The sequence below is a fragment of the Protomyctophum bolini genome (genome assembly GCF_963924005.1).
Source record: "Protomyctophum bolini genome assembly, chromosome: 4".
Taxonomy (NCBI): domain Eukaryota; kingdom Metazoa; phylum Chordata; class Actinopteri; order Myctophiformes; family Myctophidae; genus Protomyctophum; species Protomyctophum bolini.
In genome coordinates this window covers 32,729,642-32,746,952 of record NC_137865.1, presented here as the reverse complement: position 1 = coordinate 32,746,952, position 17,311 = coordinate 32,729,642, and the positions used below count along the sequence as shown (strand labels likewise).

At 43.0% G+C, this 17,311-nt stretch overlaps 1 protein-coding gene across 1 annotated transcript in view; it reads left to right on the top strand.

Annotated features, from left to right (window-relative positions):
• The window catches only part of shank3a (SH3 and multiple ankyrin repeat domains 3a), a gene marked incomplete at its 5' end in the record, with an annotated part of 258,696 nt that overhangs the window by 109,977 nt on the left and 131,408 nt on the right, over positions 1-17,311 (top strand). The window contains one exon of the mRNA XM_080761381.1: positions 5,839-5,955. Within this exon, the coding sequence (XP_080617507.1) occupies positions 5,839-5,955 (117 nt within the window). The remainder of the gene's footprint in view (positions 1-5,838; positions 5,956-17,311) is intronic.

Below are 17,311 nucleotides of genomic sequence, written 5' to 3'. Positions count from 1 at the left end.
TTTTTATCCGATCTAGTCGAAAGGCTACCAGCTCAGTGGCCTTGTGGTTAGAGTGTCCGACCTGAAACTGGGAGGTCGGGGTTCAATCAATAATCAATGATAAACAAAGAATAAGAATCATTGCGATTTCAATAGGGATTCGCACCTGCTTTGCAGTGCTCGGACCCTAACGTTGCAGCTCTGTTCAGTGGAAAGTAAACAGTAGGTCTATTTCTGAGGTCCACTCGGTACAGATAACCCATAGTGGTTCCATTTGATAACCATCTCTTGTCACAATAGTGTTGCTGCTGGGTTGGCACATTGTTGTATTTCCACCATATTGTGTGCGCAGTGGATGTATAGTCTGTCTTCCCCTGGTAGCCAGGTCTGTCTGTGGCAGCCTTTCTCTATTTCAAAACTGTTCATTGAGTCAGCTTTCCTTAGTTTTGGTTCAGTCACAGTAGTGCTCAGGTATTCTACTGTGTATTCTCTATTTACTTTGGTCTTGGCTTCACTCTTTTCAGTATGTCAGGTAGCTTTCTTTTTGTTTTCTTATACAATCTGGTTTAGTCCAGTCTGGTATAGCCGTGTTTGTGTGTCCAGAGCCAGCTGACTAAGGCCTCACTCACACTGTTGCAACATGCATACAACATTTGTCTTGTGTCTTGTCCGTGTTTAATGGCTGCCCCAATGCATTTCCAATGGAAGTCGCATGGTTTGACAAAACATTTTTGTTTGATGCGGGGGAGGGGGACACAACACAGCCTACATCCCTGTAGGGCTTCTCTATAGGTGAGGGCTTTATTATGGAGCGTGTCTGGGTTGCTTTCTTTTAGGTGGCCATACAATTTAAATGTTTGTTTTCGTTGGGTGTGGAGGATTGATTGGCAGAGTTCTGGCTGGTATCTGTGCTCCGAGGAGTGCACATTTGTAGTTTTATTTGGTTTTGGATGGAAACATAAAGTGACCGTTACTTACTTTCCACAATAGGACTTGCTGGGGCCCTCATCAGAGGTATAGATGAACAGAGAGTGTCTAAGGGGTGTTTTTTTTTTTGTATTAATTAATTAATGAATTAATTAATTAATTTAAACTATCCACTCCTGCTTGACCTTTTCAGTGCCCTAACCCAAGGCACTGGCATAGTATACAGTATCATTTTAGAACATGGTCATGGTTTATTGGAGTGAGAGAATGAAATGCACTCCTCTGCCAGGCCTACGCACTTTCATTGCATATCTCTCTCTCTCTCTCTCTCTCTCTCTCTCTCTCTCTCTCTCTCTCTCTCTCTCTGTTCATTTTCCCTCGCCCCAGGTCCTCTCCAGCATTAGTATTCTAGTGGTAGGTATTGTGTATAATGGGATACTCTAGAAAGGCCTGATAACCAACAACAGTCCCTGCATCATTTGTGCACTGTCCCACTGCTGTCACACATTCTTAGCCAGAGAGCAGAGCAGAGAAAGAACAATTACCAGAGAGAATCTCTGTGCTTGTTTGTCATTGACACGTAGGACAGCATCCGTGGTAGAGGGATGGATGGAGAGAGGGAGAGAGAGAGGAGATGGAGATAAGACAAATGGCAAAACAAAACAAAGAAGCTGCTCATGCCAACATAACTTTAAATCACAGGCTCATATGCCCAATGAAAATGGGGCACGACAAGCAACAAAACAGGAGAAAGGGTGAAGCGATATTGTAGACAGACATAGGCATGCATATGTACAACAAAATAGACCAGTGGTTTTCAATTTTCTTATCAAGGTCCATTATTTATTTGCCGTTTGAGCCACGGACCACCATTTGACATTTAGCTTCTCAAACCCAAGATGTTCCATGCTGTGTTGATGTTGGTACCATTAGGAAAGATAACAGGCAAATGTTAACCTAATAACAATTCTTCTACATTCTCTAATTGTGTAGACTTCTAAGTTCTAAGTAATGCAGATATTTAGTGATAATTTAGAACTCTAACTCTTGAGAGCGTAAAATCAAACCAAACCCAGCAAGCCAAATGATGTCATGATAACATTATGATGACGTCCTCCAGTGACTCCAGTGACGTTCAGGACTAGGCCAGATCTTTACGTCATTTCCAGGACGTCTTCACCAGATTAAATAATATAGCTTATTTTGGGCCAGATCTGACTAGTTATGATATGGCCTTAGTTGATCTGGCCTCGATCGGACTCTCTCTGATTCATCCAGGGAATGTCCATCTTAGTGGATAAAATTTAAGTTGGTTGAAATCAGGTGATATTCTGGGCCAGATTTGACTAGTCTTCGTTTCACTTGATCAGGCCACAATCGAGACGTCACTAATTTGTCGAGGTCCTGACCGTGCTTGCTGGAAATGGACCCGTAAAGCCCTAACCACATCAAAGGGTCACCTAACCATGCAACTCTTTGGGTCCAAACGGTTGCAATGCTAAAACCATCTCCACCCGTTGGTGTGGTTTGGGCCATTGAATTCCATACGTTGAATCACTATAGGGTCAACGTGGGTCAACAAGATATCACACCGCAGGGACAACGCTAAAACCGTCTTGGCCCTTTGGTGTGGTTAGGGCTTAAGGGTCCATTTGGTTTCATTTTACACTCTCAATTTACAATTACAATTTACAATTTAGGCATTTAGCAGACGCTCTTAATCCAGAGCGATTTACATTAATCAACAACAAAAAGCATGGCATACATCACATATATAAAAAGTAGTTATCATGAAACATGTGTAAGCTAAGAACGTAACAGTGGAGTATCTATATCATGAAACTGTATATAAACTACTAGAATTTCGTGCGCGCTACGCGCGCACTCATCCCAGAGCGACTTTGCCACGCACTATGGGAAGAAATAAATGGCGGGAGTTGACTCCACATGTAGTAACGAATGGGTTATTGGAAATGTACCATTGTTTTGTCCTGAATATTTCCACAGCCTAAGTACTAAAGGATTGTGACTGTGGGACAGACATACAGTCTGACATACAATAGGCTACACGTGTGCACAGTGAATAAACAATGACCTATATGCCCAGAGTTCTTAAATTAACATAGTTGGATTTTAACAGAAAGACAATGCCATAAATCAGTCAAAGTAAGTGACAGACTCAACAGTAGCACACAGCATGCAAGGCAGCGATGCATGCATGCAAACATGTTTGTCCAGCTGAGATTTAGTGTCTCCATCTCTCTGTGGAAGAGGTTGCACATGACCTGTACGGCCACACTGAGGCGCTCCAACACAAACACAGACACAAAACAACACCACGCTGTTTGTCCAGTTGACCCAAATCAACACCAATACCTAGCCTGTTTGTCCAAAACACAGTATCTGCTGGCCACGTGTCTACTTCGCCACAACCTAATGTTAGTAACAAATGTAGGGGAGAGCCGCCAAGGTTGTAACGCTTCACGGTTGTAACATGGACGTTATATCTTGATTGGTCAACGCCACCATGACGCCATCGCGTCAGTATGTGTACAGCAACGTACTCTACGTGGCCAGGAGTTTGAAGTTTGAAGTGTTTACCTTCAAAATGCGTCTAATTTTACACCTGGAGTATATGTGTGGTACAATTTTTGTCTTTGGTGTTGGTGAATAAAAATCCACATGGATGTGTTCATGCTTATGTTCTTCATTAGTTTGCATCGTGTTTAGACGGAATTCACGTTCATTCTGGTCTGTAAGCAACTGCAAAGAAAACTTGCAAAAGCGGGTCATTTGTAACATGTGTTACAAATGGTCCGCTTCCATTCAATGCCATTATATGTAATATTTACATATTTGACATATTGGCCAATATTATATGTTCTGAAATGGTATTGTATCGTGTAGTGTATTCTGAAATTAGTTTAGGGTTGTATAACGTTGTACAACTCAATCAATCAAACGTTTGTTTAATCAATGTATTGCCCCATTGAAAAAAAAGAAATGGCCAAACTGGTACTGGTACACCCGATACTATTTAATATTTCCCTTATGTTTGATACATTTTCTTATCACATCCATGGTATGAAAACAATGCTAAGGAGTTGCTTCAATGAAATGTAATTGCTTTAAGCTGAGAACGATATGTTTAATGGTGTTTTTTAGCGTTGTTACATTTATCATGCATGCCGTTACAATTGATCCGATATGCGCAGCAAATGTAACACTGAAACAGCGTCCACGTTCGGTTGAATAACTCCCGACCTGTTTTATCAAAAAAATAACTTGAAGTGGTTTATGGTAGCTGACATGTGTAGGTCCGTTGCCTGAAAATATTACATGTGTAGCTAAACGGATCTCTGAGTAAAAGAATGAAACGTGCAAAATGTTACATCCTTGGCGGCTCTCCCCTATTAGTTTACTCACAGCACAGCACCGTCACTCCTGTCAGTTATTTCGTCCTAATAACTTGAAGTGGTTTATGGTAGCTGACATGTGTAGGTCCGTTGCCTGGAAATATGACATGTGTAGCTAAAGGGATCTCTGAGTAAAAAAATGGAACGTGCAAAATATGTTCTAAAATTGTATTGTATTGTGTAGTGTATTCTAAAATTAGTTTAGGGTTGTATAACGTTGTACAACTCAATCAATCAAACGTTTGTTTAATCAATGTATTGCCCCATTGAAAAAAAAGAAATGGCCAAACTGGTACACCCGATGCTATTTAATATGTCCCTTATGTTTGATACATTATCTTATCACATCCATGGTATGAAAACAATGCTAAGGAGTTGCTTCAATGAAATGTAATAGCTTTAAGCTGAAAACGATATGTTTAATGGTGTTTTTTAGCGTTGTTACATTTATCATGCATGCCGTTACAATTATTCCGATATGCGCAGCAAATGTAACACTGAAACAGCGTCCACGTTCGGTTTAATAACTCCCGAGCTGTTGTGTGTATTGCGTGGTTAAAAGGCCGTGTGTTTGTGTTGTAAACAACTCATGTTATGTCTGCGCACACTGTATGTTGCTATGGCTGCTGACGTTAGCATGTGTGCTATCAGGAAAAAGCTGAGATAGATATGCAACTACTACTGGGGGAAATGCCATAAAAAACACAACACCTAATTTCGGAATGTTATTGTGACCTATTGAGCACAATCAGACCATCATGATTTGCTTGCTGGACCTATAATTAATTTATTAGCATTAAATGTCCACTCGCCCATCCAAAAGAAAAGCAAGATGGCTGCGACAGATTGTGAGCGCGACGGACTACGGAGGCCAGGAGGAACAGAGCTGGTGACGTAAGAGGCAGGCAGTGTTGCCAGGTTTGCGAATTGTAAGCGAGTTGCAGTGTATGCAAGTAGCGTGGTTAAATTCCTTGTTTCTCGGCGTGTTGTGGCACCCGTTTATCTGCTGGCTCGATCGTGATTTTCATAAAAGTAATATTTGCAGAGTAACTAAGAAACTTGAACGGCTAAAAAATAGGCTATGTCAGTTCGGGGAGGGTGGCGAATTTATTTTGCATATAGAGATGTGTGGTGAAAGTGTGGTTCGGTCGGAGATAGAGCATGAAGAATGAGTATGGGTACACCTTTTCACTTGTATATATAGATACATACTATACTATATTATACTTATATGTACTATAAAGTGCTATGACTACATAAAATGCAATTCTAGTGTTGTCTACGTAACATACATTTTACACTCTCAAGAGATAGAGTTCTAATAAGGGTCCATTTGGTTCCAAGTCCATCATTTAGCTGGGGACCACCTGGAACCCCCTCACCTCAAGGACCACTGGTGGTGGTCCAGACAGACAGACAGACAGACAGACAGACAGACAGACAGACAGACAGACAGACAGACAGACAGACAGACAGACAGACAACGACAGAATGTAAAAGTCTGTCTCTCCCACAGGCATGTCGTCACGGCCACGTGCAGCACCTGGAGCACCTTCTGTTCTACGGAGCAGATATGAGTGCCCAGAATGCATCTGGGAACACCGCCCTGCACGTCTGTGCTCTCTACAACCAGGTAATGAATGAGTTCTGTGCATGATGTAGATATGATGCTCTCTCTTATGGCGTGGATTTGCATTGTTCATGTACACTTTTATGTTGTATGACTGACTACAAGCTGTGTGTGTGTGTGTGTGTGTGTGTGTGTGTGTGTGTGTGTGTGTGTGTGTGTGTGTGTGTCAGTTTCAATTGGGCCCATCACTCATCAGATCACTAAGTGCACATTATTAGGACGGAGCCTCTTGAGAGAATGATTGAAAGTGTAGCTTGGGCATATACAGTAGAGCTTATGGTGCTGTTATGGTAGCATTTCACTAATAATGGTGTCAACTTCAACTTGACTGTTTTATTACCAAAGCATTGTTGTAACTTATAGGCTACTCGTATTGCTGTCTGGTGTTTTGGTTGCCAGCATCCACCATATTATATTACCGGTAGTTCATTTTAGAGCCTGCATAATAAACCTGGTGGCAGGTGTTAATCTCTCTCTCTCTCTCTCTCTCTCTCTCTCTCTCTCTCTCTCGGCCGTATCACTGGAAATACACCTCTGTTGAGGAGGATTTTAATATTTAGTTTAGTGTAATATTTAGCTCATTTCAAGTGCTTCATTTATAATTTACAATTTCTGCATTTTTAGCAGACACTCGTAATCCAGAGCAACTTGCAGTAAGCAAGAACAAAAACAAGGTAATACATCATATTCATAAACATAATCATCACAGGTGTGGCACTGGTCTAGTACTGGTTGACAGCTACTAATTGCTACAGCCCAGAATCCCTGAGACATGCCCCTCTCAGTTTGAATCCCTGAGACATGCCCCTCTCAGTTTGAATCCCTGAGACATGCCCCTCTCAGTTTGAATCCCTGAGACATGCCCCTCTCAGTTTGAATCCCTGAGACATGCCCCTCTCAGTTTGAATCCCTGAGACATGCCCCTCTCAGTTTGCTGTTCTAGTGGTTTGGGTTGGTGGAGGAGGAGAAACAGAGAGCAGAGAGAACTACGCTCACTGATGCTTTGGTAGCTCGTTAAAGTAGTGTACAGTTCATGAACATTAAATGAGCCTTCTCTTCTGTTCTCTTCATGTCTCTCTATGATGTCACTCTCTCCTCTCATGTGTAACATGTAAAATATGCGCGTGTGTGTGTGTGTGTGTGTGTGTGTGTGTGTGTGTGTGTGTGTGTGTGTGTGTGTGTGTGTGTGTGTGTGTGCGCGCAGTATGGTTGCAGTGTGTTTGTGCACTTGTCAGCAGGGGTCTAGGGAGCAAGACATCAATATTTAATATACTGTATACACTGTAGCACACACGTGACCACAGCCATCACAATTTCCACTTCCCAAAACAGACAGCAAAGATAGGAATACAGCACGAGAGAGATATGTATAGAGAGGGGGGAGGGGATGAAAAAGACAGCAAATAGTTGAGGGATAGTACAGTGTATAGTCACTTCAGCAGCTGCCTGTTTTGTCTCATTCAGTATATCATCAACAGTGCTGTCGGGTAGACCTAGAAACCTTGTCTATCTCCATATTTAAACATTTTATGTTTTTACGTAAATGAATACCCTGCTTCGTCACACAACAGTACCCCATCTACAAGCTCAAGTGTGTCTGTGGCTTTTACAAGTGGTATGCCAATGAAAATAATTAACAAGAGCTTGTGAGCGGTGATCCATTGCACATGCAGGTTTTTTCCGATTCTTTCCATTTTCGGAAAAGTATCAATTTTGGACATACTGTACAAGGTTTTCCTCCTGTCGGCAACGATAAGAAATATTCAAACTTAAAATAAATGTACTGTATATTGTATGCAGTGCATTATAGTAAACGGCAGCTTCATGGCTTTTTTGTAACTCTCCATCTACAATTTAGAAAGCCCCTTGTGGAGTGTGTTGATTTAGCGTGAACTATGACAAATTGAAGGATCAGTTACTGTGCAGTATAGGGTTTGTCTTCCTCGGGCCCGAGGAATGTCACAAATAAAGAGAGCTTTAATTCCAGTATTATTATCCTTATACTGTATGTACTCTTTTTTTTATCCAGCACATGACCTACTGAGGTTATGTTTTTTGCACACATTATGTTCGATCAGTTTTTCACGTCATGGACCCCTACATATATACGTATTTGGCGTCAGAGGATCAGTGGTTCTCTGATCCTCATCTGAAAATAGTTTGTACTGGGTGGGGACTCCCATGAAGATTTGTATGGTTTATAATCCACAAGTTCGAGGGGGGCGCTGTCGGTAGCGCTGTCGCCTCACAACTAGAAGGTCGTGGGTTCGATTCCCGCGGGGAACGCTGTGGGCGCTGGGAGCGTGTTCTCTCTTCCACGTCATCAGTGCCCAGCCCCATACCCAAGGCTGGCGAAAAAGGGCCTTTCTGTGTGGAGTTTGCATGTTCTCCCAGTCAAAAAACATTCAGTAATCCTGGTCTCTAAACTGCCTCCCCCTGGCCAGCCGGGGCATCTGATGGAGGGGAAAAGAACTGGTTGGAATAACGTGTTCCTTCCACGTGCTACGTCCAACCGGGGAAACTCCCCACTGTCAGGTGAAAAAAGCGGCTTTGACGTATCGAAGGAAGCATGAGGTCAGTCCGTTGCTCTCCCCAGGTAGGCAGGTAGGCGGAGGGAGTGTAGAGCCCAGGATTACATTAGATAATTGACACTGGGTGAAAAAATGTGGTACAAAGCCGTGGGATAAAATATTATTAAAAACAAATATATATATGTATACATAATATGTATATATATATATATATATACCCTCAATTACCATGAGAACCACTGCGTTAGATTATTCACAGTCTATATCATCAGTCCCTCACTTCATGTCATCGGTGTCAGGAGCACTGTTTGTACAATGGCAAGCTGTCATTGCTGTATTGGATGGAATATTAGATCCTCGAGACGACCCGCAGTCTAATGTAGAAGAGAGCGTGCACCGTTTGCTCATTCTATTGAAAACGTGTAACAATGAATCTCTGGGTGTCGTCTAGGCAAGCAAGAGCTGAGAGAGGAGCCATCCATCATACTATTCAAACATGAATGACCTGCACCGTCATTAATGTCACGCATTAGACTTAACTCGCTCTGTGCTTCTCTCCTAAAATCCTCAATGTTTAACTCTGAGACACTTATCAATTTGTGTCCATTTTTACTCTCTCATGAGCCTAATTAACACAGTGAGTTTACATGCAGCCAAAAAATGCAGACTAGCCTGCTGGAGTGGTTTATAAACGAAGACATCAGAGATATACAGGAAGATAGATGTTTTGCTCTCTAATTAGCTTCCTTAATTGGCAACGGGACAGCTGTTGAGGGTCTCAAGCCTCCATTCATCTCCCTATTTCAGATAACACCCAGGCAGCTCATATGCACACGTGTGCACTCAAACAAGCGAGGTTTAGGCCTCACAGTAATGTGCTCACTAAGGTGTGCTAATCAGTTGCAAAGTTTGCAGTATTTATTCACAATAATAGTGAATTGGGGAAGGTGGCAAGGAAAACAAACAGACTGACAGCAGGCAGGGCAGGCATGTGAAAAGGCATGTCTTATGAAACTGGTAGGATAAGTGTACAAGCAATTAAAATTGCGCAATTAAAAACAATGTTGCAAGTTACAGTAGATGCTTAAGCCATTTAAACAGTGTTTTGCATGAGCGCATACAGTACATTCGAGGATTTGCGCTGCCTGTGCTGGAATATTTTCATGACTTGGAGGGACGTTGGAGAGTTGTGCAGAGTGGACTGCTGCAGCTGGAGAGTCAAGTCTCCCAACATGGGTAGCCTACGCCCTACTGTAGCCTAATCTACAGCAGGCCCATGGCTTTCTGGAGTTACGGTATGTGCAATCTCCTCGTCTCGTCCTCGTTTAAGGCTAAAGCCAGCCCACCACCACCAGTACCACATAGGTTACATTAAGGTTTAGGCTGCGCATTCATATAATTGTCCAAACTCATTCCAAGGACATGTGAGCTATTTAATTCATGGTTCACAGGTTCAGGCTTTGGTATGATGCCACATACTGTGACAATTTCCTTCCTACTGCTATGTGTGTAGCAAGTTTGGCGTATACGTCAATTACAGAATGAATCAGTGGCACCAGATGCAACGAGCTGACATTTAGCACAAATGATTAATTTGCAGACAGATGGGAGCATGCAGACGATGTGTTTGCAAAACTAACTGACAATTTGGTTAATGCACATAAAATTACAGCTAGAACAAGACAGGGTTTAATGACAGTGTGCCTCCCATATGGCTCCTGCAGCTTCATGGCCAGTCTATGACAGTGATATAGTGATGTAGTTGTACTCTGTTTTTTGTCCAGCTTTTGAGGGTTTGTGTAAACACAAACATTGTCTTAACACAAACATTGTATGCCATGGCATTGACAAATTGACAATGAATGGCCAGCTTTGAGTGTTTGTGTAACACAAACATTGAAGACAAAGGTGAGGCCGCAAATTGTGATTGGCCTGAATGAAATGATTTAAGTCTGAGGAGCTGTAAGTCTGAGGAGCACTAGGCTGCACGGCAAATTAATTCCCCCCTTCTTTTGCTGTATAAATATTGTTTTAAAGTGTGACAATAAAGTCTATCTAATACTAATCACACTGAAAACACATTCATTCTGGTCTGAGCCACATCACATTGACACCTCCAGTGAGGCTGCAATTGTAAACAATGGTGTGCACATCTTGCCGTGCGTCAGGGTTTATGACGTGTCTATGACTTATAGCTGCATATTTGGGTCAGATTTCAGGCCTGACTTCCATTATTTTAAGGGAAAGTAAACATGGGACGAAAATATGGTCTACCGGCAGCGTGCAAGAACTGTAGCACTGATCGGTCCAGCAGGTTGCAAAATTAACCCTGGACTGGTAGACGAACACGCACGCACGCACGCAGACCATCATCATCGTTGGCTTGTATAGAAAAAGTGCCCCTCTGGGCACAGTTCTCCACCAGGGCACGCCAGGTTATTGTGGCCTCCTGGTGGCGCTTTAATAAGCCAATGTGAAAAGTGTGCCATTTCTTCTTACGCCTTTGATGGCAAATTGGATGATTTGAGGCGGGTGCAGGCTTTAGTTTAGCCCATTTTGACTTGAGATCAGATTCTAACAATGTCTGTTTGAAAATGAAATTTTTCTATAAAAGCTATGTTTCTATGTCAGTCGTTCTTCGATTTTCCGTCTTGAGCACATGACTATAGAGATACTTGTGCGGGAGTTTGGACAGATTCTGGAGGCGTAATATCAAAAAAATTGGCCTCTTGGTGGCGCTATAAAAGGCAGATGTGAAAAATGCAGGGCAAAGGTTTTTCATTGGCCTCTAGGGAGTGTGCATGCAATGTTTCACACAGATTGGTGCATCCATCCATACATCCATCTTCAACCGCTTATCCGTAGTCGGGTCACGGGGGCAACAGCTCCACCAGAGTGCTCCAGACTTCCTCCTGGGGGATTCCGAGACGTTCCAACTTCCAAAGCCAGTGAGTCGATGTGTTTCCTCCAACTGCGCCTTGGTCTGCCCCGGGGTCTCCTCCCAGTGTGACGTGCATCGAGGACCTCCCTAGGGAGACGCGGAGCAGCGGTTCTACTCTGAGTCTCTCTCGTGTGACTGAACTCACCCTATCTCTAAGGGAGATGCCAGCCACCCGTCGAAGAAAACTAATTTTGTCCGCTTGTATTCACGACCTTATTCTTTCGGTCATGACCCACACTTGGTGAGAGTAGGAATGAAGATTGCTTGGTAGACATAGAGCTTTGCCTTCTGGCTCAACTCTCTTTCCGTCACAACAGTGCGGTACAGTGACTGTAATACCGCCCCTGCCGCTCCGATTCTCTGGCTGATCCATCCTCCCCTCACTCATGAACAAGACCTCAAGATACTTGAACTCCTTCACCTGGGGTAATGGTGCTATAACAGGCTGTTCTGGAAAGAAATTGGGGCAGAGGTCTGTCGTTGGCCTCCAGAGAGTGTATGTGCAAAGTTTGGCATTGACCGGGTTAACGGTGCCCGAGATTAGCTGTACACGGACACACACACACACACACACACACACACACACACACACACACACGTCTCACACACACACACACACACACACACACACACACACACACACACTCACACACTCACACACTCACACACTCACACACTCACACACACACACACACACACACACACACACACACACATGCGCACACACAAAGACAGACATACTCTCTCCCCATGCCTTCGGCCTGGTGGAGACAATAATACCATTCTGAAAGCATGTTTGAAATTATTCAACATATTGGAGTTGTAAGGACCTCATTAGGGAGGCCCTCAAAACCCACAGCTTTATTTAGTTTAGCTCTATCTACTACTGTCTGCACCTCCTCTAGCGTGATCTCACTAATCAGCATATCGTTTGGGGCAGTGGTTCTCCAAGGGTCCTTGAGGCGGTTCCAGGGGTTCCTCAGCAAAATGAACAGTTTACTTTAACTATTATTTCACACTAGTCGTTATCCCATTGAGAGAATGTATTTAAGAGTGGCTATTCAGATCATATCATACGGTTTCACTCGTCTATCACCCCACTATTGTCTCCCCATTATATTATGGACAGTAGAATACTAAATCTAATCCAACAACAACAACAACAAAACAAAATTGTTTATGCAGGTCCCTGGCACAACATATTTCCAAATGGGGTCTGTGGCTAAATGCATATAGTCCGGCAGTCGAGGTGGAGGGGTGGGAAATGTGGTCCTAATATTCTTCAATAGTCTCTTTTATTGGCCTAAATATATATTCATGAATCCACTTGCTGTCCGGCTGTCGGCATTGGGCAATTATTTTATAGGGGTTTCTTGTGATCCTACCATTAACATCCTATGGCAGGCAAAAATATGGCAATTACAGACACACAAAATACACTCAAAATACGTTCGGCGGTGGTGGCTCAGCGGTAGAGTGGCTGGAACCCGGGCTCCCCCAGAGTTAGTGTCGAAGTGTCCTTGAGCACGACTCTGACCCCCTAACCCCGCGGCACTCGGACCTGCACTGCAGAATTTCACTCGCTGCTTGTGGTGTGAATTACGTGTAATGCATGCATAAAAATGACTGTTTCCCACATCTGATTATGCAGGGTTTTTTATATGCTGACACCATGCTTTGCGGGAGGCGCTAGCCATCTTTTAGAGGGTCAGTCTGTGTGTGTGTCTGTGTCCAGAGCAGTGTTGGGTGTAACGGCGCTATTAATAAATATTAATAGCGCCGTTATTTGCCGTTAATTGCAAAACTAACAAGTTACTTTATTCCGTTACCAATAAAAGTAGTCCCTTACATTGTAAGGGACTACTTTTATTGGTAACGGAATAAAGTAACTTGTTAGTTTTGCAATTTAGTAGTTAGTTCCTTAGTTACATTTCCAACAAAGTAATCCCGTTACTATAATGTGTCCTTGTTCATTCTGTTGGCAAGATTTAAAAATAATAAAGCCCCGAATGTCTGCGGAGTTTATTTCTCCTGCCTTCTGTGTGATTTATCCTTCCAAGCCCACTATACCATGTACTATACATCCTGCGTCTACTACATCCTGTAGTTCACTTAAGAAATAAAAGTATTGTTACAAGTAGCTTTTATTTTGAAGAGGAAGAGGAAGTTATTTCGGTTGTAGGCTAGCCAGCTACCATGACAGCAGTGTTGCCAACTTAGCGGATTTGTCGTCATATTTAGCTTCTTTCCAGACCCCCCTAGCGACTGAATTAGTGAAAAGCTTCTGGCGAGAAATCTAGCTTTTTTCCCCTGGTGAATTGGGGACAAATCGTGTTGACAGGCGCCAGATATGCGCCAGAGATAAAATCTTTTTTTTTTTTTCTCAGCCTCAAATCCGCGAAATTGGCAAAACTAAAAGTGGTCGGCGCGTCTGGTCTGGCTCACAGGTCACAGCCATATACTGGTCACAGCAGGCTCAGTGGCTTCCTCGGCTCGGTTATGTGCACACTGCACATGCAGACTGTCTACCAGTGCTTCCTCCTTTCTTGCTCTGCCTAGGCGAGTGCGCTCCGGTGCGGTATTTCCGAACGCGCCCCTCGAGCTCGACAGAGCAAGAAAGGAGGAAGCACTGGCAGCTCAGTTTAGTCTGCTAGTAAAAATAAAATACACACTCGGATGCATAAAGTATTAACCTTCTAATTCCTGTATGGATCGGAACAAAATAGCGTTCTAAACATTAGTTGAATTGAGGTATGTTTTTTTTTAATATTACAATGAGTTTAAACGATGTGTTATCAAATGAAGAGATGATACAAACTAAGTGCACATAAATGACAAATGTTTTTCTGGGCTGGCTACATATTTTCGTTGCTAGGGGCGCCTAAAAGTCGCTAGGGACGCAAAGAAGTCGCATATCCCACCCCTAGCGACTTTTAGCTACTTTTCGAGGAGCCACTAGCTACTTCCGTTACTGGAGAGTTGGCAACACTGCATGACAGTCGACTAGAAGGGCCGGCACTGCCGGGTGGTGGAATAATAAAAACAACATGCTTTTAGCCAAAGTTCATAAAAACCGCATGCGTCTATGACTTAAACAATGTAGGCTAAACACTTTGGAATTACGTTAAACATGGTATATCCTCCGTGGCGGCGTCATTAGGTGAGTGCTAGTACATTAATTGTTAAGTTTCATAGTATCATTCATCATCAACAGGCTGTTGTTGATGATGCCCCCCAAAATGAACAGGTTACACAGCCTACAGGATTCTCATTATGTTACTGTCACTGCCTGCAAGGATGGCCGCCGTGCCATTTCTTATAAACTATCTAATTCATACGTGGGTCGTCGTGGGTCCACGTGGAGTTGTTATTGTTGTTCATGGGCCATGGTGCGCGGCGTGGAGAGGGCATCAGAGTGCAGCGCAACAGCCTAGTCTGGTATTGTCTGTACTCTCTGCACTATAGCTCTTTCTGTCCAGTCCTACGTGTATAGGCTGGCGATTGTGGCGATTTATATTCGTTAATAAAGAGAGCTGTAAAGGGGATATTGTCTATGGTCAGTTGATCATGGTGTGTATCATTCTCGTTTTTAACCGGGCCGTGATAATGCGGCGCATTGACGGTAGGCAGTAGGGCTAATACAATGTAACCAACTTGCGCAAGCATTAGAAAAATGGGTTTTAACTGTCTGGTAACGGAAAATAACGGAAAATAATCTAACTTACTTTTCTCAGAAGGTAATCTGTAACGGTAAGGGATTCTTTTTATGGGCAGTAATCCAGATCCAGTAACCTAACGACGTTACTTTAGAAAGTAACGATGCCCAACACTGCATGGTCCAGAGCTAATCTCGCAAATGACTGGACTGATTAACGCCAAGCATTGAATGCACCCTGCCAGTGTACTTCAACTAATGTCACACATGTTTTTTAAATATTAAACTTTTTTTTTATGAGAGTCAATGGGGCTCAGAGCCTCAGACCGGGCTAAGACATTGCTCACATTTGGAGCCATAGGTATGTCAAAGATGACTGACATCATAGTCCATGATCCACATCTATTAAAGATCTCCCCATGTTTACACACATTTACAATGCAACTCTAGGAGAAATGTCTACATTATCATGATCTCTCAATTCTGCAAAACTACTATTCAAGTCAGCACAGTACAGTACATCAGTGTTGTACATCAACACCAATAATTTACAATAAGCTTTTTGAGGGGTGCTATGCCCAGCTTTGTGTGTTTTTATGTACCCCATAGCGATGATTTTATTGGCTGAGCACCCCGTAGCGATGATTTGATTGGCTGAGTAAAGTATGTAAAGTGAGGACGCAAATTGTGATTGGCCGGAATGAGATGCTGTATGTATGGTGATAAGAGCGCCCCTCACTTCACAAAGTTCACACGGGTGTGATTCTAACTCAAGGTTGCATTTGAATGCCTTTTCACGCCATCATTCGGAAGAGTAAAAGTGTTTCTGTAGAAACACTTTTTTTAAGTGTTTTTTCCCCTCAGTATATGTTTTCTTTTCCTTTTTTACCTCCTTCATGATGATGATTTCCTATATACAGGTTTAATGTTTGTTTTTAGTTCAATGTTTGTTTTAAAAATGCCATTGACAATGACCTATCAGCTCCGTAGCAGCAAGCCAGTCCAGTGTGTCATCGTCTAGGTCAATTATAGCCTGGCTAATAAGCCAGACCGAATCAGCTGTTGGTTGTGTGATATTAGTCTGGCTTATTAGCCAGGCTAGGTCAATTAAGCCACGATCACCATTGGGTAGCCGGTATATGGGGCAGCTGGTCAGCCCCTGTTCCACAGTCTGTAGTGGAATACATTTTTCAATACACAGAATTCCACTATAAATGCATATGTCACCCTGTTAAACAGCCTAATGGAGGGGAAAACACCACACCCACGCACACCTGCTTGAATTTTCATGCTTGTTAATTCCCTAATATTAATTTCACTAATGTGTGCTCACTGCTTAATAGCCACGTTTAGCTCCTCACCTTTTGTGAAGTAGAAAAACACTGTGGAAAAAATGATCATTCTGCCCAGTAACCTCATCAGAAATAGATGTGTGCGTGCCGGGACTGCCCATAATGCCGACATCCCATTACTCCGGCTACGTGGCGTCGCATGTGGTTAGGGCTAGGGTCATAGGGTCAGGGATGGGGTTAGGGGCGAGGAACAGAGTTTAGGGGCAGCTACAGAAAAGGCACGATCTCCCCTAAGTCTCAGTTTGGACTTCGGGACCTTGTCTGCTGATCTCAATGACCTTTCTGGGACGTACAATTTTAAAAGATCTGAAATATAAGGAGGTGCTAGCCCATGAAGGGATTTAAAAACAAAAAATAACATCTTAAACTCGATCCTGAAACATACAGGGAGCCAGTGCAGTGAACAATGGTAGATGGGACAACATAGCTCAGCATTTTCAGCACACTTTTTCCAATCAGGAAACACTGATTAGAAGTGTATTTCTGGGGGGCATGATAACCCACCTTGTTTGACAATTTGACAGTTCCTTGATAGGGTTCCAAATAGACCCTTTGATTGGTCTGTATATGAGAGTTATGGGGGACCTTGGAATAAAAAACAAGGTTGAGAACCACTGCCCCTAGGCCTATAGGCCACATCATCAAAGTGAGAGATGGCACACATATATAATTTACAAATTGCATCAGTAGAGCCCATCAGATTAGTTCAGCCTCAAATTATATAAGTACACAGGCATAACTATCTGCATGTTCAATTACTCTGCAGTGTGTGTGTGTGTGTGTGTGTGTGTGTGTGTGTGTGTGTGTGTGTGTGTGTGTGTGTGTGTGTGTGTGTGTGTGTGTGTGTGTGTGTGTGTGTGTGTGTGTGTGTGTGCGTGCG